Source organism: Wolffia australiana, chromosome 1, assembly GCF_029677425.1.
Source record: "Wolffia australiana isolate 7733 chromosome 1, ASM2967742v1".
Classification (NCBI taxonomy): Eukaryota; Viridiplantae; Streptophyta; class Magnoliopsida; order Alismatales; family Araceae; genus Wolffia; species Wolffia australiana.
Window position 1 is genome coordinate 21,603,672 of NC_135835.1, and position 27,668 is coordinate 21,631,339.

The 27,668-nt window shown below is 40.5% G+C and overlaps 1 protein-coding gene and 1 long non-coding RNA gene across 2 annotated transcripts; one reads left to right on the plus strand and one right to left on the minus strand.

The window, feature by feature from the left end:
- Window positions 1-11,261: 11,261 nt before the first annotated feature.
- LOC144716721 (uncharacterized) lies at window positions 11,262-13,590 on the minus strand. Its single transcript, XR_013584979.1, has 3 exons — window positions 12,464-13,590; window positions 12,160-12,384; window positions 11,262-11,545 (listed from the first exon to the last, which is right to left on the minus strand). It is a non-coding gene; the product is annotated as an uncharacterized LOC144716721 (long non-coding RNA).
- A 7,146-nt stretch (window positions 13,591-20,736) lies between these two features.
- LOC144707943 (uncharacterized) lies at window positions 20,737-22,422 on the plus strand. Its single transcript, XM_078581260.1, has 2 exons — window positions 20,737-21,658; window positions 22,349-22,422. Exons 1-2 carry the CDS (start codon window positions 20,737-20,739, stop codon window positions 22,420-22,422), a joined length of 996 nt encoding a protein of 331 aa, XP_078437386.1.
- The last annotated feature ends 5,246 nt before the right edge of the window (window positions 22,423-27,668 follow it).

The following is a 27,668-nucleotide window of genomic DNA, read 5'->3' on the forward strand; positions in this document are numbered from 1 at the left end:
ATAACCGACAACGATGTGAGGAGACGGTCAGCATTTGCATCAGAGATGTTTTCGTAGTGGGCCGGCTTCATTCCCGTCCATTCTCAATGTATGTAACTTGGGCCCACTGGGGCTGTGGCCTTCTCTTGGTCAACGATTAAGTGCCAGCTGTCAAGTCCTGATTCTGAATAGCATGGCTTATTAACAGGGCAAACAAAATTGAACAGCAGCAAGATGAATTCTCTTTGACATAATTGTTCATTTAGCAGTAAACTTCTACATGGAACAGTTTTGAGTTTGAAATAAAGCATGTAGTTTGGAGCATCCTAGTAGGTGACATGATTGTGGAATAAGATTACCTAGCTCCTTGGATCTGATGTGATTACAATGAAATGGCTCCAGCATGCTTGTGGCTCCCTTTATGGCTCAGGGAGCTGGAAGACCTGGTAAACTGCTGCAACACAGGATGCTGGGTGCCCTAATCTATTCTCCTTTCATAGCTGACGAAACATAGTGCCCCATTAACACAACTCTAATGTGTTAGTGTTTGCCATGAAAAAAAGGATAATATCTTTAGACAGGTCTAGTCTGTAGAAGACAAATGAAGACTATGTATCTCTGGACATTAAAAAGTTCTTTGTAAAGTTAAGCTATGAGGAAACTAGAGAATTAAACTTTTGACCCATTGTTTCTAGTTCATTTGTCCGTACAATATCTGTCTGATATCTGGTATCAAACATTCGATATCTGATATCCTAAAAAAATCGAGATGGTGTCTGATATCAGATATCGGATATCGGGCGGATTTAGTCTGGCAGGTGTAAACAGATATCAGGGACGGATATTGAATGGGTATGGACGAAGCAGATATCAGATACCAGATATTGAATTTTGATATCTGGATATCCGAACATCGGAACTTGTATCTGGATATAAAAATCCGATATCAAGAGAAAAAGTCAATACTGAACATGATTTCTGGTGATTTATGTTTACAACTTCTATATGTTTACTATACACGCCTCAAAATTTATGTTTTCTCCCATATGGGATAATTGGGTTTATTAAACGAGTTAGTAAGTACCTAGAAAATGAGATTGAGGGATATATATTAAACAATTTAATAATATATGTAATTTATATTTAATAAATATGTATAATTTATATTCAATATATGTGGGATAATAGGATTCGGAGTTTAATATTAAACTCATATGGAGGAAAACAAAATTTTGGAGGTGTATTTATTCAATGAGGTAAAATAATTACTTAAAAACCACGCTGCTTACCTGTTGAACAACAAATTTCCTCTCCAAACCATTGCACGTTGACAGCTACAGCGAATAAAATATATTTTTACAACCACTTTATATTGGATATCAAAATCCGGTATCCAACTCAGATTTCGATATCAAAATCTGATATTCGCTATCGTCATTCTTCCCAAGAGACGGAGGTCGATAACGATATCAAAACGGATACCAATATCGGATATCAGTACTATAGCAACCGATATCCGATATTGTTATCCGATATCTGGATATCGGTAAAAAAGGATATCAAAAATGTGATTTCAAATATCCAATTCAGCATCCGTCTCCATACCGTAATCCAATGTCGATATATGGCTTGGCGAACACTGGTCTAATGTTCGAAATGAAGGGGTATCGAGGAATTTCATGAGTCACAATTTTGTAGAAATTCTGTTTCTGCATATACCACTACACCACACACCATGTAATTAGTCTACAAACCAAATGACCCCGCATAACCTTTTTATTATTTAGGACAATCATACACAATGGATTATGTCCCAATGTTACTGATTTATAACCCCACTATTTAAAATGGTTTAAAGAAACTGCATGTGGGACTGATGTTGGAAGTCGTCTACGGCATCATCCGACAGATAATTCCCGAACAGTAGATGTAACTACGTGATGACGATGGAGTGTACGTGCAGCTCCGACTTGTGGGAAATTCACCGAATTCTGAGCTCCGGGGTGCGCGACCAATGATGATGGCAGTGACCTTCTGACTCTGATCGGAATGATGACGGTGATTACGGTGCCAAACGGAATAATTCCGTAGGGCTTCACACGTAATGGACGTGCTCGACCTATACATTGGGAAATCAATCATGACGTAGTTTTTTTCGATAATTTCTCTCACCTAAACTGACCCAAGTGCGGTGGAGCACAGTCAAAAGTATACTGAAGATGGTAATATAATGAACCAGCAAGAGGACGACGTACCTCGTTGGCGGCATCACCCGTCATTGGGATCTTTGTCGGTGCGAGTGTCGGCACTGGCAAATGCAGTGAGAGAGTGCCGGAAGGGGTAGGCGAAAGCAAGAAGCGAGAAGGATGGGGCGAAAGCGAGTGAAAGCGAAAAGCGAGAAGGATGGTGGACAAGGCACTGGAGCTAAACCCTGGAGTAGTAGAGAGCGAAAGCGAGAAGGATGGAGGGGCAGCAACAAAATCACAACAACATGCGCCGGAGGGTGTCGGGGGAACACATTATAGGCATATGGCAACTTGTTGGTAGACTAGCACTGGGTTGCACCAGCTCGTAATTCAAGCAATCATAGACATTGCAGCAGCTGATGGATGGGGTCACAAGCCATGTAGGCGGACATCCCAACCAGCACGGTGCCAGCGCTCGGAGACACAAAATCCCACAACCCGGAGGATCGCACGCTCGGTGAGCAATATCCGTTGTGTTGTTAGGTCGCCAAAATGATCTGATTTAGCTCCGGATCACAAGTCTTACAGTCAAACAATGGTGTGCAGCCCTTGATAGGAACACCGCTGAATCGTACACCCAAGAATCGGAGAAGTGCGATGTAGATCCCTCGTCCCCGTAGATGCCGAATCCTACACAGATACCACGTTGAGCGGTCGTCACAAGCTCGCACCAATCTGCAGAAGAGTGTCCTCAGTCAACCATTGAACCGGCGCAGCGTCGCGGTACTATCCAAGATCGTGATCGCGGACGGGCAACGTCTGGTAGAGTAGCAACGTTCCTTGGTCAACATGGCAGAGAGAGGACGATGAACCCTCTCCACAGCAACGACCCCTTTTGATGGAACCACAAGAGTTTCCGACGATGCAGACTCGGCAAGTGTAGCATCACAAATCCGGCAATATGTTGGAGGCTGAGGAAGGATTACCGAACTGGGGGCCGTCACACAACCGATATAGTCTTACGTGGCGTCGTGTATGGGATCGGGCACTTTAGACCGTAGAAATTCGTCAACCTTTACTCCTTTCTTGCACCAGCAACTGTCGCGGATCCGTTGACGGCTCCGCATGCCCTAAATGGCCAAAGACTGTGGAGTGATATGGATCTAGGAAGAAAATGTGCACACTGTCAAAGAAAACGTGATGCACTAGCCCCACAAAATCCTCTTCAATGCTTCCCCTTTGTTTTCCCTCTCCTCTCTTCTTCACCTCTTCGTCTTCCGTGAGATCTGACCACAACAACAATGTAACTGCCAACAATGCAAATTCCAGATCTGAAAGAAGGACGTGCCCATCTTGGCCTTATATAGGGCCATGATGGGCCCATTACAACAGTCATTTAAGGGGCCCAACAAGGAACCCCTCTTACAACACTTAAAGTAAAAACAAAAGAGGGAAATGCTAAACTATTTTGAAATAAAATGACGAATAAAACACGACAATACGGACGCGTCATAATGAGTACAGTGCACTCGTTGTGACGAACACAAAACAGAAATTAGATGAACAAAAACAGATAATTTAAAATGCAAACACTTGCACAGATGTGCTCTACCCAGAGTATTTGAACCCATGCGCCTTCACGAATCCTTTGGCATGTCGGTCGGACTGGACACGCATAGGCGGTGATGTTGTCGATGGCAAAGATGGCTCCAATGACGTTTTGTCGATTTCATTTGGGTGCGCTCCATCAAGGACTCTAAATACATGTTTACATACTTGCTATTATTCTGATTTCTGCTTGTCTATTCTCTCTCCTTCTACTCCATTATTAACTCCTTCATTTGTACAAAAGCCATAGGGGCTCACATGAATGCACAGATTGGAGTCTCTGATGACACCTTTCAAGCCTTAATTGTTTTCTCGTGGCATGTTTTTACCTTCATCCCATCAGGACAAATGAAATCAATTAAACCTCCAGGGGATAACTTGTGGTTTGAACGAAAAATATTAGCCTCATTTAAAATGGCTATAATTTGATGAGCTTTGTATGTAGGGGAAATCTGCAAATCTAATTGGGAGTTTTGGTACCTTGTTACCATCCCAACAAGTATCCAAACATAGTGATCTCTAGATGTGACTACACAACATCATTACTAGGGAAATCTCCTTCATTTATAGATCAAAATGTTCGGAACACTCCTAGAGCAGCTAGCCTTTGTCACTCATGACATTGATAACAGCTTGTAGATCTTCTCTTTCTTACAGCTGATTGGACCTGACTACCTGATGTTTCAAGTGTCAAAATTTTTTTTGATCATCTGAAATTTGTCCAAGTTGCATCCAAGCCTAAGTTACATAAAGCATGCATCTATAATAACTGATCAAAGCTCTCGATCCAATTGCCTGTAATGTTGAAGTCTAAATTAAGGTCAATTGAACATTCAGGGAGAAGCTCATGACAGGGGTGAACTTTAAAATAGAGTACAGAAGACTCAGCCAGAGTCAACTAAGATTGAAATAACCCTGATTCAAAGACACATGCTATAGTTGACTTTGTCTTTGGGATGATGAATTTGATTATATGTAGTTAACATTGATTTTATTTGAATGAAATTAATCCTATAACTGATGTCTTTGACTTCTGGTTTATATGCCCTTTATTTTATAGAATATAAAAGATTCCCTAAATCCTTACCTATGTTCCATTCAAAGATTCTAAATGATAACGTATATGATTATATATAATAAATTAATCGAATATAACATGAAACTCTTAGCGGGTGATCTTCTAACAGATATTCTCTGGAAAACCTAGAAAATTAAGATATCAAACAAGCTCAATTTTAAGTGGTATATACACACAACAGAATCATATCTATATGTGATTAAAATTTATATTACATCCCTGAATTAAAATTTTTACAATAGAGAATCTAAGAATAGAAAAATCTAAGAGTAGAGAAAGATTTCTGGATATGTACCTCTAATTGATAAATTCAAAATGTATTTACCCGTAGCTTGAATTTAGAAATCATAATCCTGACATTTAGGGCTAGACAAAACTTAATTACAATACGAAGTTTGAAATATAGTTTTAAGAATTCTTAGAAAAGGAAAGATTTCTGACAGAATCATATTTATATCTGATTATAATTTAATTGAATCACCGAATTTAAAATTTTAGAATAGAGAATCAAAAAATAGAAAAATATATGAATAGAGGAAGACTTCTGGATATGTAACTCTGATTGGGAAATTCAAAATCTATTAATCCGAAATTTGAACTTAGAACTAATAATTCTGATATTTAAAACTAGACAGAACTTGATTATAATAAGAATTTTAAAATATACTTTTAAGAGTTCTTAGAGACGAAAAGATTTCTGACAGAATCATATTTATATCTGATAAAATTTTAAATTTAATCACCGAATTCAAATTTTCAGCATAGAAAATCTAAAGGTATTTACCCGTAGCTTGAATACAGAGATTTCTGCATATGTACCTCTAATTGATAAATTCAAAAATGTATTTACCCGTAGCTTGAATTTAGAAATAATAATCCTGACATTTAGGACTAGACAAAACTTAATTACAATACGAAGTTTGAAATATAGTTTTAAGAATTCTTAGAGATTGAAAGATTTCTGACAGAATCATATTTTATATGTGATTAAAATTTAAATTGAATCACCGAATTTAAATTTTTAGAATAGAGAATCTAAAAATAGAAAAATATATGAATAGAGGAAGATTTCTGGATATGTACCTCTAATTGAGAAATTCAAAATCTATCTATCCGTAACTTCAATTTAGAAATAATAATTCTGGCATTTAATTAAAATAAGAAGTTTGAAATATAGTTTCAGAATTCTTAGATATTGAAAGATTTCTGATAGAATCATATTTTATATGTGATCAAAATTTAAATTGAATCACTGAATTTAAAATTTCAGATTAGAGAATCTAAGAATAGAAAAATCTGCGGAATTGAGAAAGATTTCTGGATATGTACCTCTAATTGAGAAATTCAAAATGAATTAATTCTTAACTTGACTTTTGAAATAATAATTCTGACATTTAGAACTAGACAAAACATAATTAAAATATGAAGTTTGAAATATAGTTTTAGAATTCTTAGAGACCGAAATCTGAGATTTGATATCAGAAATGAAATCTTATAAATAAATATAATTTGAAAATCGTAAACAGATTTGGGAAAAGATAGAATTCAAAATTGTAAATAAAGTTGACGAATCAATAGAATTTCTAAATCATGTTGGGTTTGTAGGGGGCTTTTATCTGGATGAAAACTATCAAGAAAATGTTATTACATGATAAATGCATTCTATTTTCATACATTTTAGAGCATTATGGTCTTATCAATCTTGAGTTTATCATGTTATTATTGTGCTTAACTGAATATGTATGCATCAGTTATAAATTTCAGTTTCTGCACATTAAAGCTATTTTTAACTAACCTATTTGATTTCTTTGAAATCCGGAAGTTTTATTATTGATACATAATTTATTGTTCCACTTGTGCAGAAATTTATGGGAATGAAAAGATGCAACTATTAATGAGCTAGAGAATTTATGGGAGCTTATTGATTCTGCAAAGGGGTTTGAAATGGTGAAACTGTGTTGTTGGCCTTCAAAAGAACAATCAGAGGAAGATGGGCCCTTATCAGACCTGCAAATTTTGCTCTAAAATACTTTATAAAATAGGGAAGCTAAAATTTACAAGGAAAAACTCTGAACCAATGGGAAAAAGGGGCAAAGTAGGAATGAAGTAGAATAGAAAATCACAAAGGGGTCTTTTAGTAATTCTCCCATGTATAAATACTCTCTTTCCCTCTCTTTTTCCCTCAATCTGGACGTTCTCCAACAATTGGGTGGCCAGCAGGCAGCAGGACAAGGCATTTTCAGGATCCAGGTTGATTAACATGCTTAATCTAAGTTTGTTGAAGTTTTCATTCAATCTGATCTTATTTGCATTTAAAAACACCTGATCTTGGAAAAATATAAGGATCGACCTGAAAGGAAACTTTGAGGGCTCAAGAGACTTGCATTAAGGTTATAGAAATAGAGCTCTCCACTTTCGTACCATTCTCTATCCATTTCCCCCTTCATTCTACCATTTTCTCACTCTACACAGCTTTTTCACTTATTTCATACTAGAATTTTCTATTTCTCCCTCTAAACCTTCATACAGACCTCATGATTATTCCACCGAAATATCATTAAAAAACTCAACCATTCTCATCATCAATTCTATTCCAACGTCTCCTACATGTTCATTCTCTTTCTCTATCTATCCCTTCATTTCCACCGCTTTCTCTCTCTAAGATCTGTCACTTTCTCTCTATAGACTCTCCATGAAATCTCTACTTTATCGTTATAAAAAAATTGCATAAAAGTCCAATCGTTTACCCCGTCAGACTTTTGGTTTCCCATCTGTCACTCTTGTTTGCACTACAAATGTAGCAAGCGTGCGGCATACGCGCCATTCCACTCGCCAGACCACGTGAAGGTGCCGCGCCTTGCTGGTCAGAGGCATCCCCCCCCCCCCCGACTTGGCCAAAGTTTGGTTTTCCAAAATGGGTTGAGCCGGGCCAATCCAGGTTGGCTCGGCTTAAATGGGGTCAAGGCAGCTTAGTAAAAATAACCCAGTCTCGACATTTAAAAATTGCAAAAAATTAGGAAAAAAATTGTTAAAAATAATATCATCAATTTCTTGTCTATCTAACTTTTTAAAAAATATAGAGAAATTTTAAAAATATATAAAAATATATAACTATCATATTTATTATTTCTAGTGATTCTTGATTTTGAATTTAATTTAAGAAAATCTACTAGTATATATTTCCTGGTTCTAGTGCTAATGAAAATAAACAAAAAATTAGTATAAAATATTTTAGTGGTCTACCTTGCATTTCTTCTTGATTTTCAATCCTATAAAAGTTTATAAATTAATAAAAAATCTCAAAAAATATAGAAATTATAATTCTTACATTTAAACTCATTTCTTTCACTTTGAAGTGTAAGAAAAATTCTGAAATCAAATTTCTGCCTCCTTGCAGATCGACCCCTTACCTCATACTAACTATAGAGTATTTAATTATAAAATTTTATAAATATTATTTCCCAAGTCTAGGTTTAACCATGATATAAAAACCTTAAATTTTGACTTATCAAGATGGAATAAAAGACTTTGGACAAAATCAAAATGACATCATTCAAAAACCATGAAACGAATCACCTGAGCACAAATTGCATATGTGATTCCTTTGATCCTGGAGTTACTGTATGTGTGTGACCCTAGAGTCCTATGTCTGTCTTGTTAATGATTCCACCAAATCAATAACTTTTAGTGGCCTCTGAAATTAATTAATTATATCATCATATAGACTAATTAATGTCAGATTGACTTAACCGGATCACTAAATTTAGTCTCCAAACCGTGGGTTGCCAAGCTACACCCCATGATCTAGAAGACAACAAGGAGTGTGTATCGACTCACTCGTGGGACATGTCAGTCATTGATTATTGTGTTTGTATAGTCTTTCATGCACTTAACGCTCCTAGGATGACTAATGGTATGGTCATCAGTTAAACCCTATTAAGTCATCTAGGTTAGTATTGATATGTTAGGATATCATCAAAGAACTCTTCTAAATATTTCAGTGCCTTGGCCAAGGAGTTCATCAGATCGCCTTGATTAATATGATTGGGTGTAGATGATCCTATCTTAACCACATGAGCATCTTCTTGAACTTCTTGATGCTCTCAAACTAAGACTGTTTTGAACTCCATGATTAGGAAGCTATAGGTGATAACGTAAGTACAATCCTCTATCCACAAGACACCTTTGGTATCTCAGATCTAAGGATCAGTTACAGGATCGTGGTGTGTGAATCGACCTGATTGAGAGTTTGTTATGCACCATGCACTGACTAGTGTGGATCAATTCAGTGCAGTCTTCCCACTGAAGAGCACTCATTATCTATCCTTGGGGTCTCTACACTAAGGGTTACTAGAACGGTCATCTTCATCATATTAGCGACGTTAGATAGTGTCATTATAACCAGATACTTCACTCTCCGTCTCAACTATCCTTCGAATAAGAATATTTAGATAACATGCTTAGATACTAGTAATCTTCCTATTATGATCGTATCTTAATTCACAAGAGCCCGATCATGTATTTAAGTCCAAATTTAGAGGTTCAATGTCATTATTTCAGTCTTAACCAACAATATTTATGAAATTTTCCACTTAAATAATGTATAGTTAGTATAAGACTAGGGATCGACCCACGAAAAGGCAGAAATTTAATTTCTAAGTACTTTTTTAAGCTCGGAGTAATTGAAATGAGTCTAAAAGTGATAAATATAATTTTTGATATTTTTTAGAATTTTGGTTTGATAATATAATTTTCTATGATTTAAAGTGAAGCAGAAATCCAAAGTACACACTAAAAATATTTTATACTAATTTTCCTAATTTTAATCAACACTAGATACAATAAATAATTTTTTTCAGATTTGTCTACAATTAAATTCACAACTAAAGCCCCCTAAAATACTAAAAACGAGAGGTAGAGATTTTTCTAATTTTTTTAAAATGCTAGAATTAACAGAAATTTATTATATTAATTCAAGTGAGTATTTATGAATCTTTTATAAATTGTAAAATGCAGAAAATATTTTTTATGGAATTTTCCTTTTTCTGTAATTTTTAAATGTCAAAATAGTAATTCTGCCTTTTCGACGATCGCGGGCGTGGGCGCGACGCAGCTGGGCGCAGCGCGGGGCAGCGCGTCGCCCGCGCCGCCAGCGGCACAAGGCGCGGCGGTTCGAAGCGCGGCGGCTGGCGCAGCAGCGATCGCGGTGGCGCCTGGCGCCGCGATGCCCAATCGCCCACCCTCGTCGCACCGCTCTGCGCCACGCCCCAGCCGCGCCGCGCCGCGCCTCACCCTGCCCTGCGCTGCGCCTCGCCGCGCCGCGCCCAGACGCTGAGCCAGACCACGCCACCGCGCGCCCAGGCTCAGTCGGCCGGTCCAATGGGCCATTTCGGCCTGGTGGCCAGGCCCATCAGGCCCAGCCACCCGAACCGCGCCCCGAGGTGCCGCAAATCCACGCCCCCGGGCGCCGCAAGTCCGTGGCCCGAGGCGCCGTTTACCCTTAGCCGCCCATGCGCGCTTGCCGAGGCTGCCAAGTCAGCCCTAGCCCTTCCTGGGCCACTACTATTGGGCCGCCGCCAATCCATATGGCCTGTTGCGGCCCACCATACAGGGCAATGGCCCACTGACCATGGCCCAACGCCGCGGCCCAGCCCGCGGCCAGTCTACGGCCCAGACCGAGTCAACCGCGGCCCAAGCCACAGCCCTGCCGTGGCTCAAGCCACGGCCCAGCCGCGGCCCTAGCCGCGGCCCCACCTACGATCCAGACCGCGGCCCAGCACGCGGCCCAGACCGCAGCCCAACCACGGCCCAGCCATGGCCCACTACGGTTGCCGCCGCCGCCAACTCCGCCCTCGCCGTCGCCTCGGCGCGCCGCGCCTCGGCCGCGCCGCCGCCCTCTCTGCCGTCGCCTGGCGCCGCCGCGCGCCTCGGCCGCCCCCACCTCTGGCCACCGCCGCCGCTATCTCCGGCCGCCACCTCGGCCGCCGCCGCCACGCCACCACTGCTACCTCCGGCCGCCGCCGCTACCTCGGCCGTCGCCGCTACGCCGGCCGCCGCCACTCGCCGCCGCTGCCGTCACTCTCGTCGCCACTACCGCCGATGCCGCCGCCGCCACCGCTGACGCCGCCGCTGCTCACCGCCGCCACCCGACGCTGCCACCGCTTACCGCCGGCGCTCGTCACCGCTGCCGCCGCTGCCGTCGCCGCCGAGGCCGCCGCCGTCGCTGTTTAGCGTTGCCGCCGATCGACGCTGCCGCCGCCCGTCGCCGTCACCGCTGATGCCGCAGCCGCCGCCGTCGCCGTCGCCGCCGCGATGCCGCTGCCGCCGCGCCGCTGCCGCTTCGACGTTGCCGCCACCACCGCCGCCGCCGCCGCTACGCGCGCGCGCCGCCGCCGCCACCACCGCGCCGCCGTCGCCGCCATCACTACTCCGTTCGCCACCATTCTCGCCATCCGGCCGGTTGAACCGCCCCGCCCACCGGTAGTCGGGCCCACCAGCACCTCGACGACTATCCGTGGAGCGTCGACCACGTGAAGATAGAGACACCCTTCGGCCCCAACGAATTGAGGACCTCGCACAGGATCATCCCAGGACACCCCACCTAGAGCGGGACGTGCCGTCCAAGATCACCGTCCTTAGAGAAGGACGAACGGACCACGACTTCCGCCGCAGGACGTAGACGACGTCGTCCGTCCTGCATCACGTGGCGCACGGCAGCGCACAACAGCACAGGGCGACGGCAACATGAGAAGAAATCTGATTTTTTAAGCTTAGATGATGAAATTTTTGTGTGATTTTTTTGGAAAATGAAATAGCTATATCATGGACGATCTAGAGAGAGAAAATGAAGGGTCGAAATAGAGAAAATGGTTCATACAAGGAGATAGAGAGAGTGAATAAATGGTGTAGAAGGAGTATGAAATGGAACTTGAAGGTTCATATGGTTAATATTTTTATGAAATTTTGGGGAACAGATTTGACCATAATCTGGAAGGTGATGGTTCTGAAAGAACTACGATCTGACAGGTTTCTTCTCTAGTGGATTGGCAGGATGGGAGTCGTTGTTTGGGGATTAACTACCAGGAGTAAGTTTTCTATTACATTACAAATAAAACAATAGTCACCCGGGCAACCGAAATTGTAGATGAAGATAATGTCGGACGTCGTTGGGGACATCGTCTGGTCGGCATTGAGTATGATGGCTTGGTACCGATAAGAGGTAGTGGTATCGAACGTCGACAATGTCGTCGTCCGACGCGTAACCCTAACGGGTCAATGTAACTACGATGCGCAAAATGAGTACCCTACATGTCGTACGTGCAGGTTCCGACTCGAGGGAGGCGTTGAGCTCCAAGCTTGGATGGGGTCGCCAGGTGACGGCGACGGTAGCCTCTCGAACCTCGTTAGAGCGACATAGGCTTTTACGGCCAATGGGAATCAATCCGTAGGGCTTGCTCGTAACCGACGTGCTCGTCCGTATCGATAAGATGCTCAAAATGTTCATAGTTCCCTCTCAATACTTCTCTCACCTACCTAGCCCGAGCGCGGTGGAGTCAAGACAAAAGTATACTGCAAGAGGTGAATAAATGAGCGACGGGAGAGGACGGCGTACCTCGTCTGAGTGGCTCGCGGTGCAGAATTTTGTCGACGTCAGTGGCGGTCGAAGCGGGTGGGGCGGAGAGACGCCGGAGAGCAGACAGAGCTACTGGTAAAGGTCGGAGGAAGGAAGGAGAGAAAGCCGATGGGCAGAGACTGGGTGGCGTGAGCGTCTGACCAAACTTTGCTGGCATGCCCCGAAAAGGGGTAGCATCGCAAGACAAGGTGGTAGGAGCAAGCGGCAGTGCAAGACACGGGGGATCCCAACGCGCAGATCTACTGGTACCAGAGTCGATACGTTTCAGACGTGCACTAGACTAAGCAGGTGGAGTGCACGGACAGGCATCCCTGATCGCAACGATCTGCTCGCGCGACGTAGCCAGTATCCGGCCAACTACCAGTGATTCTTCAGCATCTTGAAAGGGGGAATTCCGTGCGTAGGATGGATCTGTGCGCAAGTCAGATACAATGGGGTACACAACGTCGCCTACGGTCAGCAGTGATCGCCCATAATCAGCGTAGGTCAACCAGGTGATAGGAGTTCAGGCATCCGCAAGAGCGACATGGTCGTGGGATGTCCAGGTGAGCGAGAAGAACGCCTTCAGAAGTCCTGTCTTCATGGCTGTGGGAGGGCGGCAGAACTCCAAGGCCGATCGCCTTTAGAAGGCGGGGGCAGTCCGTCCGTAGGAATTCGCCCAGCTTGGCCGTTGATGATATGGCAACCAAATTTCCCGTATTGAATTTCGGCGCCTGAGATTACTCCACAATTAAACGTTCAGTGAGAAAATCAGAAAGGGGTTGAAATTGGCTCCCCTCAGTGATGAATCACCGAGCAGAATCCCGGGCCCGGTGAGGACAAGCTCAAGCCCCGTAAATCCCAAATCTTCTCGGTGGACGCTCGACGGACGGGAAATTTCCGCACGTCCGCCGGCGATACACGAGTACAAAAATCTGCTTCGGAAGACACGCCCTCCCTCTTCTTCTTCTGCACTTTCCTTCGATCTCCCCTTCAGCTAGCTCTCCTTCCTCCCTCTTGACTTCTCTGATCGAGAGGGGAGACCAAGAGATTGCAACGACAATACTTCAACTTTTGAAAATCCTGGTCTGCCTTGTTTAGGGTCCCCCCTCTTCCCTCGAGGTCAAATGGGTTCTAAACGCGTCATCAAGGGGGGGTTGGGAAGAAGGATCCATTAAGGGGGCCTTCGTAAATGGACCCCCTCATTACAAAATAGAAGGGGAAATCAAGAAATAAAAAGAATAAAAGAAAACAGAGAATACTTGGGCACACAAGGGAGGGGTTCCAAATTGGCTAAGGATCCCTCCCCGTGACGACGATAAAGGAAGTACGAGATGTGTCACGGACGCGACGAAAGCACACGATGAGACGAGAAAACATAAAACATGAGAAAGAACAACAAAAAACAAAACACGCTAAAAATCGAGCGATTTCACCTGATCTTCGACAACGGTGGCGGGTGGCGCAGACGACGTCGTCGACGATCTTCGATGGCGTGCGCCATCAGAAGACCTAAATAGAGAAAATGGTTGAAACAATGAGATAGAGAGGGAAAGTGATTAAATTGTTTAGGAGTATGAAATAGTATTTGAATGTGAAGATGGCTGATATTTTATTAAATTCTGGGGAAACAGATTAAAGATATGGAGGGAGGTCTAGAGAGAAAAAGAGTCAATTATTGAGAGATAAAGTAGGAAAAAATAGATGTTTAGAGTGAGAAAGTGATGGATTTAAAGGGGGAATATATAAATAATGATGGGAAAATGGATATCTAAGTTCCTAAAGCCTCCATGCAATTCTATTGAGCCCTCGATGCATCCTTTCATGTCTGGATCCTTATATTTTTCCAAGATCAGGCATTTTCAATGCAAAGAAGAGAAGAGATTGAATGAAAACTTCATCAAACTTACATCAAGCAGGTTGTACAACCTAGATCCTGGATAATGCCTTGTCCTGCTGGCCCACCCTTGCTAGAGAACGTTGAGAATGAGGGAAAAAGAAAGGGAAAGAGAGTATTTATACATATAGATAATTATTAAAAGACCCTTTTGGGCATTTTCTACCCTCTTTTCTTGCCATTTTGCTTCTTTTCCTCATTTGTTGAGAGCTTTGCCTTGTGATTTTCAGCTTATTTCTTTGTGAGGCATTTGAAAGCCCAATAGGCAGGTCAGATTGTGGCCCAATGCCATCTGATTGCTCTTGCGGAGGCCCGCAATATTATGTGATCGTTTCAAGACCACTTGTAGAATAAATAATTTCCCATAAATTTTCTAGCTCATTAATAGTTGCCTCTTTGCATTCATTTAAGTTTTTGTGGAAGTGGAACTATAATGTACTCATCAGTAATAAAACAACTTGAGTTGAAAGAAATCAAGGAGGTTGGTTAAAAAATAACCATAATGTGTAAAAATTGGATTCTATAGCTGATGCATCAATATTCCGTCAATCAAGATAATAACATGATAAACTCAAGATTAATAAGATCAAAATCAGCTGAAATGTTTGGAAATAGCTATACATTTATCAGGCTAACAGAAGTATATGGTTCACTGCCCAAATTTTGGAGTCAATATTGGCTCGTCTGGCCATTGGACATACCTAGTAAGTTCAGTATGTGAGGTGATAACTCAATATAAAGGTGTTAATTAAGAGCTTGCTAAGGTACATTTCATTCACATTTCATATTAAATTCTAAATTGGAGCATGTGCATTTAGTGAAATATCATGTTAGAACACTCCACATATATTGAGAATTTAACCTCTTGTTTGGAGAATTTTGGACCGTTTTTAGGACTAGGAAAATTGCTCTTAAGAAAGGACCAACGGACTCTTCATAAAGCCAAAGGAGATCTCATTAGGCTAATGGGCCTCACTCTTGAGAGAATACCTAAACTCGAAGAGACCCTTTTAAAGGATTCAGATCTTCTACAAAGGGCACTAATTGGCCTATGCGCTTGGCCCTTTGTAAACGCTTCAGACTTAGTAAAAAACATCCTGAATTTTCATTTGGAATTTGAGGGAAAGAGTGAGAAGATTCTTTTCTTGCTCTCTCTCTCTCTAGATTTCTGAGAGTTAATGTTGGCCAAGTGGAAGGGGAGCTGATAAGGCCTCAGGTAGAGAGAGAAATTCTTCTCGCTCTACTCCCTCTAACGAGGGTTCCATCTTCTATCTTTCTCTTCATTGGAACTACCAATGAATCCAAGAAATGAGAAGTGTCCAGGGCTTGTGGAGGTGGAAGGAGAGGCCTACTCGCCAAGGGGCCCAATTCTTTGTTTCTCTATCCTTCTCCTTCCTGACTAATCTTGATTTCTTGTGGTAGAAATTAAGATTAAGCATTCTTTATCTCTCTACACCTTCTGCCATGCGAGAATTGGGTGCTCTTGGCCGGCGAACACACCTAATTCCATTCAAAACACTTGGCAGCTCCCAAACGTAAGAAGTGAACAAAATCTTGCAAATCTTGGTTGAAATTATATTTCAACCAAGATTCGTTCAATAATAAAAGTCTATTTTCTTCTGAATTTTTCTCGATCTAATTCTGGCAAATTAAATCGGATAGAAAATCCAAAGAGAGACCTAAAAATCACTAAAATGTTTTCTGAACTTACCTGAAGTTTTTTACACTCATTAGAATCATAAATTGGTAAATTCGTAATTCATTGTTGTATGCACCCTATTGAATTAAAACTAAATTAGATATAATTCTTTCAATTCTTACATGCCCGTTTTTAGCTTATATCCACTCAAATTTGGTCCACTTGCTCTCTTTGGTTTGACCCTCACTCCCCTATCATTAAAGAATATAAATTCATTGATAAATATAGGGAACTGCTCAGCTGACCAAGGTTAGGGATACTGAGTAGCAATAACCTAGAACCCTAGGTTTCTAGATTATCACAAAGACATTCTATATGCAAAGGTGATGTGTGCATGTGTCAGAGTTTTTTCAACTTCCAATTAATCCAAAAATTTCCTCTGCAAGATTTCAAATGGTTTGAATTGTCATTGGTCTTCCAAGTTTAATGGGTTGAACAAATGCCATCTATACTTCATACGGTAAATTTAGTGATATCCATACATTGGCATGAAGCCAGTGGCATTCGATTTTCAAAACCAAAACATGATTTGGAGAGAATAATTTTGAAATCAGAGACAGATGTTTAAATATTGAAGAATATGATAACTACTGAAGATTTGGACAGCGGAAATCATAGTTATGACATATGCAAAAATCAGAGATATAAAGATGAAAGAATATGAATAAAGAAAAAACATTTAAAGAACATTTTTGAAATCATGTAAATGAGATTTGAAGATGAAAAAATGAAGACCGTAGATTATTTTGCTTTGATATGTGGGAAAAACAGTGGGATAAAGAAAGAACCAGGATCTCACCAAGAGATGATCTACCCCCAAAATAATTCTTCACCTAGGAGAAATTTTACCAATGCTTTCTTGTCTTAATATCATAAAAAAACCCACAAGAGAGATCGAAACAAGAACCACAATATTTTGTTGGCTTCTCTTTTTTCTTAAGTCTGGGCGTGGAGGAAAAAACTTAAAAATATGCAAATATTTTATAAAGAAAATAAAATTTTGAGACAAATATAAATGTTATTCAAGATGATGTGGTGCTAACGTTTATGTATTCCTGCTCAATTTGTTGGGACATATGTTTACAAAAAAATACACTTCTCACGTGATTTTGGCTACAAATGATCTGTTATGTAATTTTAAAAGAAATAAGCATATGATATTTCATAAAGAAACAATGAAACAAATTTTAATTCTAAAACTAATTTGATCTCACATTATTTGTCCTGTCTTTGTCACTTATTTGTCTCATAATTTATATAATTCACAATTTTAAATAATTTTTACTATTCGTCTTGATATGTATGATAATGAAAAATAAAGTGATAGTTATATAAGTAGTATCACATATTTATTTGGTTATTATTATTAAACTTAAAAAACATGCATTTGATAAAGGTATACCATTTTTTAATCTATTTTAAACTGGTAGTATGCTTTCCATAAAATTTTTAACTTTTGCTGAATTTCTGATATGAATTTTGCAAATAGATAATTTGTTTAAATCTCACTTTAAATTATTTATTTATTGGGTTAAAGGGTATTAAATTATAATTTAAACCCATTTTGCCAGCTTCCAAAATAGAATTCATTTTAATTATGCCCCAGAAGTATTTCTAGCTAGTTATTGGATGCATCCAACTATTAGTTAATTAGAACAACCACAACCTTTTGGACAGTTAGTTAACATTTTCTGCTTCAAAATTCTTCATTTTGACATATAAGTTAATAATAAGCTAATGGGCCTTGAATAAAGTTATAAAAATATTTGAAATTAAAACAATAGTTCTATACCATTTTCTCAATTTCTTTATTAATGATGGTAAATAAATAAACTTTAAAATTTATAACAACTTGTATCATTTTCAAGCATAAATAAACCATAAATTTTTGAACTATGTGGTGGGACTGGATTCGGCCCTTACCTAGTAGTTAGGTAACTTTACAAACACTTTCCACGAATTCAAACTCTTTAATTGAGTATTTTTATCCTGAATATTGTACGTCGGTGCTCGTTGTGGCCACTTTCATGACTCGATCCATAAAATTGGCACATAAAAAAATAATCATCATTGGACACATGCTGCAACGTGTTCATATCTCATGCCAGTTGTGCCCACCTGCCTTTAATGCTCGACCACCGTCGTACCCATTCAGTCACCATAATCTGTGTTTCCAGTATCACATATTTCACATGGCATGGTCTAATTGCCATGACGTACAACCAGCTTCCACGTTGGCACATGGCATGTGGCATCACTAACCGACATTGCGTGATCCCATGCTTTGCCTTGTGGTTCCTAGTCCATGGTCATTGATGTGTTCCACTGCTAATCAGGCTCTGCTTACACTAGCCGTGCATAAGCTACCTCAACACACCTCCCATTACTTTTGCCTACTCACCACCCAATCCTCAACTTGTCACCCTCTCACTGAACATGCACAACCCCACAACCCTACACAACGTTATATTGCAAAGTTCACAACATTAGCAACCTTGTATGTCAAAGGTGGGCTTTCACGTTTCCCATATATTTGGCTTTTGAATACTTTGAATATCTTTGGTTTTTTCATCCCTGTGTAATTAGGCAGATATGTTTACCATAATATATATGATAATTGCATAGGATATATTTTTTTGCATTGATTTTGTATCTAGTAGTATGAGTTGTTTTTTAATGTATCTGACATTGTCAAAAGAGAAAATGGATTGCAACGACCAATAAATTTATGGTTTTACAAATTCAATTTAATTATGTAAGCTTTATGCTTTCTAATCCAACCCCGACTTAACCCTTACATCTTTAAATCCCTGTTATCACCTTTTCCTACATAAACCTTTTTGGAGCCTATTGTAGAACAATGTAACCTTTTTATCCTGAAGGGTATAAAAGTATTTTTTAAAAACTTACAGGGACCAAAAATTTTCAAATAAATCCCATCACATCCATAAAAAGATGCTATTGAATGACATATAATTAATGGCAGTTGAGGTGTTGTTGCCAAAATCCTCAACTAGGCAAAAGGAACCTATGTCTATGCATTTTGAAGTATGTGGAATCCGTGAGAAGCTTGTGCACTTGTTTTGATTTTCTATTGGAAGCTTGAGAACCCATTTAAGTCCCCTAGGCTGATTTATTTGCTATGAAATATTTCTACCATCAAGTCTTCGGGCATTATTAAAATTATAATTTTATGTAAATGCTCATTTGGCATGGTGATCATCAAATAAAATCTGTGAAACGAGTTTTATCCGGCGAAATCGAAGTCTTCTTTAAGGATTTTGATAATAATTAAATTTTATGGGCCGTATGGGACCCTCCAATCCTTGTACAATAACTATACTTTATGTTAAGAGTAAAGGAAATTCCAAATTAACTTAAATCGATATCAACACCATTTAAGAGGTATGCTGCCTCTGCCCACATGTATGTCACTAACTAGGAACCAGATATTGCTCCTTGATTTTGTGCTATGAGAGTTGATCACTTCTGCTCAAGCACATAACATTAACATAACAACATGGATTTCAGGGCAATAATGTTTTTGACAGGTCCTTAAATGGGTTAAAGGACGATTTTCAAAAATGTATGAGTTAACAACTATGGTGTGGTTCGAAATTGCATGTTTCAAAAATGGAATTGTGCACAAGCAAGGGCTCACTTCATTTAAATCCTTATTTTGAAAAAAATAATATAAAGTAGGCATATTTTAAATACATTTATTTCATGAAATTTCATAAATTACGATCACAAAGTCGCGTAAAAAAAATTAAACCAGTAAAATATCAACTACTTATCATATTATTCATAATATCTTCAGATCTTGGTTTTTTTCAAATGGAATGAAATTTATATGCTACTAGCAGGAGATGCAAAAGAGAAGACAAGTCAACCAAAGCATAAATTAATAGTGAAGTACTTATTTAATAAAAGCCAACACCAACTGATGTTGGAGGCAATCGCAGAAAATAAGAGACGGGCGGCAAAGAGAGGACGTACCTTGTCGGTGTCCGCGTGCTGGACTCTTCTGCGTCGTCGTGTCCAATCAAGCGTGGGCGGTATCAATGGTGGGAGGGGACCGTCGAGGTATATCAGCCGGTGGTTGGGGTGGATAGACAGATAGGTCGAGGGGAAGGCAGCGGCCGGGTTGCACCTGAGGGGTGGAGATTCAACTCGACTGAATACCGCCCAGAGGGAAACAGGAGGGCCAAGACAACGGGGTCGCCCCCCGGTGGTTTGTGTCCGACCGTTGCCTGATCTGCAGAACCCCCCCATTCAGCAGAATCACCAGCCGACCAGTGTTGGGTCAAGCGATGACTTAGATCGATGACATGGCTGAAGATTCCAGAAGAAAAGTCTGTTATTCTGTTTTTTTAGTTTCTCTCCCCCCACGTGTAACTAACTGTCCTTTACTATAAATAGGACAGAACTCTTAGTGCTAAATACAGAACGATTTTTCTCTTGTTAATATCTTGATTCTTCCTTCTTCTTGAAACTGTTCTTGAGAAGAGATCATCTTCTTGAAGCAAGGAGATCAAGGTACCAGCAGAAAGATTTCTACATTTGGTATCAGAGCGAGTCTGATCCAAGAAGGTCAAGATCATGCCGAGAAGACGGGAGACGACATCGGACGTGAATGGAGTTGGCAGTGCTTCATCATCAGGTACCTCTAGGGTTATGGGAGAGCCATTAGCCCCTGGTTCAATCTTGATTTTGTCCAAAACAAACTATCAAGTTTGGGCAAAGAGGATGCAATTGCATCTAGAGGCACATGATTTATGGGAGGCTGTTCAATCCCCCAGCGAGTCTAGGAAAGATCGAAAGGCCATGAATGTGATTTTCAGTGCTTTACCGGAGGATATCCTAGCACAGTTGGATGTTTCTAAAACATCAAAAGAAACTTGGGAAATCTTGAAAGCCAAGTATGTGGGCACGTCTCGAGTCGTCAAAGCCAGAGTGCAGGCATTGAGGCGTGAATATGAGACCTCTTTTATGGGGGAAGAGGAATCTGTTGTTGATTTTGCAGGGAAACTTTCCAAGATAGCTACGCAATTGAGAAGCTTGGGAGAGAATATTGATGAGGCTGAGGTAATTTCTAAATTACTTAGATCAGCCCCTGCAAAATTTGATGGTATTACATCTTCAATTGAGCAATTTGGGGATATTGATAAAATGCCTCTTGAAGAAGTTGTGGGATCTTTGAAGATTTATGAAGAAAAGCTTCAAGATCGTGTCTCAAGAAGAGAAGAACAAGTTCTGCTGGCCAAAGCTCTAGGAAAGTCCAAGAAACCAAGTCTTGAAGGTTCTTTTGGAAGAGCAAGAGGCAGGGGTAGAAGCAGAGGAAGAGGAAGAGGCAAAGGCAGAGGAAGAAATGATGATAATGTCGATGAAGAAAGACCTAGAGATAAGTCCAAGGTTAAATGTTATAACTGTGAAAAAGTGGGGCATTTTGCTTATGAATGTAACAGGAGAAAGAATGAAGAAAAGGCACAAGTTGCAGAGGTTGAAGAGCAGCATCAATCTACACTTCTGATGGCAATCACAGACCCACCAGAAGACATTCTGTTACAAGGAGTAAATGGAGAAAACTTGGAACAAGGTATGTGGTATTTAGATACCGGTGCTAGTAATCACATGAGTGGTGATTCTAGTGTGTTCCATGATTTACATGATTATCCCTCTGGTTCAGTAAAATTTGGGGATGGATCAAAAACTGAGATAAAAGGCAGAGGTTCTATATTGTTGAACTGCCTAGATGGAGGACTGATGACAATTGAGAATGTCCTTTATGTTCCAAAGTTGACATCTAATATTTTGAGTTTGGGTCAATTTGATGAGCAGGGATGTAGGACAGTGATTGAAAAGGGTTTTCTCTCTGTCGAAGATCGAGATAAGCGGCCTATGTTGAGAGTGAAGAAGACATCAGCAAGATTGTACTTATTGAAGTTAAATCCTGTGCTGAATTTGATGAGTGTTGATGAATCACATCCCAGCTGGACATGGCATAGAAGGTATGGACATTTGAACTTCCATTCCTTGAAGAAGTTATTTTCTCAGCAGATTGTAAAAGGCCTTCCTCAGCTAGAAATACCAGAAAATATATGTAAAGATTGTATTGCTAGCAAACATGCCAGGAGTTCATTTCCTTCTACTGCCACATTCAGAGCGAAGAGACCATTAGAATTGGTCCATGGTGATCTTTGTGGGCCAATCACACCAGCCACATTCGGGGGGAGTAAGTATTTTTTGTTACTTGTTGATGATTATTCAAGACTAATGTGGGCTGCAGTTCTGAAGAACAAGAGCGAGGCATTCTGGCTTTTGTCAGGTTCAAGAATATGGCTGAAGCTGAAAAAGGAGTAAAGATTGGTTGTCTGCGGACAGATCAAGGGGGAGAATTCACGTCAAAAGAATTCTCAGATATTTGTTCTCAACATGGGATCAAAAGACAGTTATCAGCTCCATATTCTCCTCAGCAAAATGGAGTTGTAGAGAGGAGAAACAAAACTATTATGGAAATGGTGAGAAGCATGCTCAAGCATAAGAATCTTCCTCATGAACTTTGGGGAGAAGCAGTGAATACAAGTGTTTATATTCTCAACCGAGCACCTTCAAGAAGCATAGAAGGTTCTACCCCATATGAAGTATGGTCAGGTATGAAGCCAAATGTTGAACATTTCAGAATTTTTGGCTCCCTTGTTCATGTTAAAGTTTTGGGAGAGAGGTTGAAGAAACTGCAAGACAGAAGTGTACCTATGGTTTTCATTGGATATGGGAATGGAACCAAGGGTTACAAGTGTTATGATCCAGAATCAGGAAAAGTTTGCATCAGTCGAGATGTCGTATTTGAAGAGAATGATCAGTGGGACTGGGACAGTCAACATGGTCAAAGGAGTGAAGGTACATTTTTCCCTAACTCCTCAAGTCAATACATTGATGATGATATGCAGGTTGACCATGAAGATATACCTGAATATGTTCCTGACTTAGAAGAAGGTCAAAGTAGCTCTCAGACCACGGAAGAGAGTTCGTGCAGGAGATATGCTGATTTGTCTCAAATCTATGAAGGGACTGAGCAAGTTGACATTGATCTTGAGGAATGTTACTTATTAAAAGAAGAACCAGTGACATTCCAAGAAGCATCAAGAGAAGAAGTATGGAGAAAGGCCATGAAAGAAGAGATCGATTCCATAGAGAAGAATGATACATGGAAGATGGTGATTCCCCCACCAAGATGTAAGCCCATCGGCCTCAAATGGGTTTACAGGATAAAACAAAACTCAGAAGGTGAAGTTATAAGACATAAGGCAAGGCTGGTTGCCAGAGGTTTTGTGCAGAAGAAAGGAGTCGATTTCGATGATGTTTTTGCTCCTGTTGCTAGAATTGAGACAATTCGATTTCTATTGGCATTGGCCGCTCAAGGAAGATGGCAGGATCATCATATGGATGTGAAGTCTGCTTTCTTACAAGGAGATTTGGAAGAGGAAGTCTATGTGAAGCAACCGGAAGGGTTTATTGAAGAGGGAAAAGAAGATCATGTGATGAAATTGAAGAAAGCCCTTTATGGCTTAAAGCAGGCACCTCGGGCGTGGTACACCAAGTTGAACGAGAGCTTGAAGTTGCTTGATTTTAGAAGAAGTGAACATGAGCATGCTGTCTACTTTAAACATTCAGGTACTTTAAAGCTGATAATTGGTGTCTATGTTGATGACTTGTTTGTGACAGGACCCAATCAGGAAGAGATAGAAGAATTTAAGAGACAGATGATGAAGAAGTTTGAGATGACTGATCTTGGACTGCTCACCTCTTATCTTGGCATTGAGGTGGTTCAAGAATCAGGTTGCATCAAGTTAAGCCAAAAAAGGTATGCTCTGAAGATATTGGAGCAGAATGGCATGGTGGATTGTAATGCCGCCCATACACCTATGGAAGTGAGGTGTAAGTTCAGCAAGGAGATACCACCAAAAGCTGTGAATAGCTCTGTGTTCAGGAGCTTAATTGGGAGTTTGAGGTACTTAACCCATACCAGGCCTGACATTTTGTTTGCAGTTGGTTTTCTTAGCAGGTACATGGAGAATCCTACTGTTGAGCATATGTCAGCGGCAAAGAGAATTTTAAGATACGTGAAGGGAAGTTTGGATCTTGGTCTCATATATGAAAAGAGCCAAGATGGTTTGAAACTTATGGGTTATAGTGACAGTGATTATGCAGGAGATCCTGAAGAAAGGAAAAGCACAACAGGCCTTGCTTTCTATTTGGGTACTAATTTGATATGTTGGGCATCACAAAAACAGAAAGCTGTTGCTCTTTCCTCTTGTGAAGCAGAATATATTGCTGCGAGCTGTGCATCTTGTCATGGAGTTTGGCTGGCAAGACTACTTGCTGAATTGAAGAATGAAGAAGTGAAACCAGTTTTGATATTGGTTGACAATCAGTCCGCTATAGCATTATCAAAGAATCCGGTATTTCACAGCAAGTCAAAGCACATTGAGACCAGGTATCATCATATAAGGATAAGTTTGGAGAACAGAGAAGTGGAGTTGAAGCATGTTAGATCAGAAGATCAGTTGGCAGACATTTTCACAAAGTCATTGGGGAGACTAAAGTTTTGTGAACTCCGCCGACGACTTGGAATGAAGAGCGTGGATATCGTCACGCTTGAGGGGGAGATTGTTGGGTCAAGCGATGACTTAGATCGATGACATGGCTGAAGATTCCAGAAGAAAAGTCTGTTATTCTGTTTTTTTAGTTTCTCTCCCCCCACGTGTAACTAACTGTCCTTTACTATAAATAGGACAGAACTCTTAGTGCTAAATACAGAACGATTTTTCTCTTGTTAATATCTTGATTCTTCCTTCTTCTTGAAACTGTTCTTGAGAAGAGATCATCTTCTTGAAGCAAGGAGATCAAGGTACCAGCAGAAAGATTTCTACAACCAGGTCCACGGGATCTTCAACCAAGGTCTCCCTGTTTAAGCGGGGCCTCACCCGCTCTTGGGTCGACCAGGAATGCCAATGCCGCTCCCGATCAACTCGAGGCGATCGGGGTGAGGGTAGGGCCTTGGACTCCCGCTCAATCACGACGGTCCAGCGATGCGGCAGAACCGTGCCCGGAGGGTTCCCGCAGAATGAGCTCTCGGTTGCACCCGGAAAGCTCACGCGCAGGTGAATCAGGGCCAGTCCCTTCTCAGTTCGAGCTCTCACCATTCGACGTCGGAGTCGGCGATGCAGAGGAAGGGACGGCTGCGCCCAGGCACTGCCCGACGACAGGGAACAAAAACAGAGGCCGAGAGGAGGACCACGGCAAACTGGGAGGGGTTGGAGGACGAACGGTGGAACCAGTATTTTGTTGTCCGCACTTCCCTCGCAGGTGGCTTCTAGGCTTCTCTCTTCCGTCCCTCTTCCTCTTCTCTTCTCCTTCTCCAACAACGGCAACCTGTGCGTTCTCAAAACAATGATATCTTCAAAAAAACAAGTTCCAAAATGTTAGGGCACCCATCCTTACCTTAACAACTCAAAAGAGAGGAAAGAAGGGGTTTGAAGGTCCATAAGGGGAAGAAAAGGGGAGGGGAAAATTCTTATAGAATGGATTTCCCCTCACTACAGCATGGAATTGATAGGGGAAAGAGATAAAAACAAAAGCTGAGAGAGATGTAGTACTAGTGATAGAAAACACAAGAAAATGCGGATAAAAGGTTCGGATGAAAACGACAAAAGAAAACGATGATAGCATGCCCGTTACCCGGGATATTTGAATCCGGGCGTGTGCACCGTTGCCTTGGTTTGTCGGGAAGGCTGAACGCGAACCGACGGTAATGTAGATGACAATGGCGACGTCTCCAAAGACGTTGCTGGGGGCTCGGGCGGCGTCATGCCATCAATCCTCCCGGGGTCGGAAGAACTAGACTCCGGCGAGTTAGGATGGATGAAGGGCAATGGCTGGAGTAGATCAAGTCGAAGGCAGTGGAGCTCTTCTTCTGATATCCAAGCATCATCCGCGCTGGTCCGTCCCAGCCACAAAAATACACCTATAACTCTTGGCCCTCTTTAGGGGAAAAAATCCTCATACCCCGACATGCCGAGGTAAAAAATATATATATTAAAAAACAAAACCATGAACATATCATTTTTTACAATGAATCACATCAACCTCCAAGCGATTAAAATAAGAGGAGGCTATCGTTTGCTTCGAGCGATTAAGAAATGCGGAGTTTTTAATTGTCAGAGTGAAAACATTAATAATATTTTTAGAACGGTGTGTTGTAAAGGATATTCATTCATTGGAATAGGACTGAGAAAGGAGTTGATTGACTTGAAATTGCAGAGAAAGTGCATGACAATAAATCAAAATAGAAATAATTTTATAAGGGCGTATTCGTCTATCCATAATTATGGTTACTGGGAACGATTACTAAATTCTATTGGGACTTCAAGAGGGAAGATTAGCTATCCTGGTAAGATATATGCTTATATGCACTTCATAGAACCCTACCCTAGAATTAATGATTTTGAAGTGCTTACATATGGATTTCTACTTTTGCTAGAGCAGTATGCTTATAAAATTAAGTCGAAGTACGTCAAATTTACTATGGGTTATACATGAAATTACCTAATATTAATGATATCGTATGTACTTTAGGGAAGGCTATTCCATTGTATGATACTTTAAGTAATAAAATACCCAAACAAATGATCTATTTTAATGTTGAACAACTTGTGATGTTATACGGTGAAAAATATCAGGATGCTGTGATCAAAGGTATCTTCATATATATATATATATATTATGAAGTTGATAAAAAAACCGATTCTATTAATTCAGACTTTTTTTCCTATTATTACTTTATATGATAATATGATTTCAGATATTATCAAAGTTATGTATTCTGATATTAGAAATGCTAATCTACCTGATGTTAAATCACTTAACTATAAAAGTGTCGTATATCATCTAAGATAAACGCACTTAAAGCCAAATATAAACAGAATTGTAGGCCTTTCATTGTTGCCGATATAGAAACTGTAATGTTAAATGAGATTCATGTCCCTTATGCAGTTGGTTACTTAGTGGTGAATCTTGATGATGATCTAACTTCCATCCCTTACTACTCGATTAATACATTCTTTAGTGAGGATCACATATTTTTCCATCCCAAGTTTGAAGAAAGGAGTGAGAAAATATTATCTGATTTTATCTATAATTTGAAAGAATATGTAAAATCAAATAAGAAATTTTGCACTGTTTATTTTCACAATTTTTCAAGATTTGATGGTATTTCTATTATGAAGTATTATACGGATCATGGTGATAAGTATAAAATAAAAACCTTGATGAGGAATCATAGATTGTACGAGTTGAAAATTTATGTTGGCAATAAATTATTAATCCGTTTTAGAGATTCTTACACATTGCTTCCTAGCAGTCTTAAATCATTGTCTAAAACTTTATGCCCTGAATTAGGCTCCAAAGGTTCTATCCCACATTCTTCTTTGACTGTCGAGAATATTAACGATCATAAAGAAGCTATAGTTAACTATCTTCTTCAGGATATTCTTGTCTTAGGAGGTGTGATGAAAAAAGCTCAAGATATTTATTGGTCTAATTATGAG

Bases quoted from the DNA above. Each gene is read 5' to 3' on its own strand.
- LOC144707943 (XM_078581260.1), top strand. From the start codon at position 20,737: ATGGGAGAGCCATTAGCCCCTGGTTCAATCTTGATTTTGTCCAAAACA. The intron at 21,659-22,348 runs GTATGTGGTATT...TGTGGGCTGCAG, and splicing joins TGGAGAAAACTTGGAACAAG to TTCTGAAGAACAAGAGCGAG.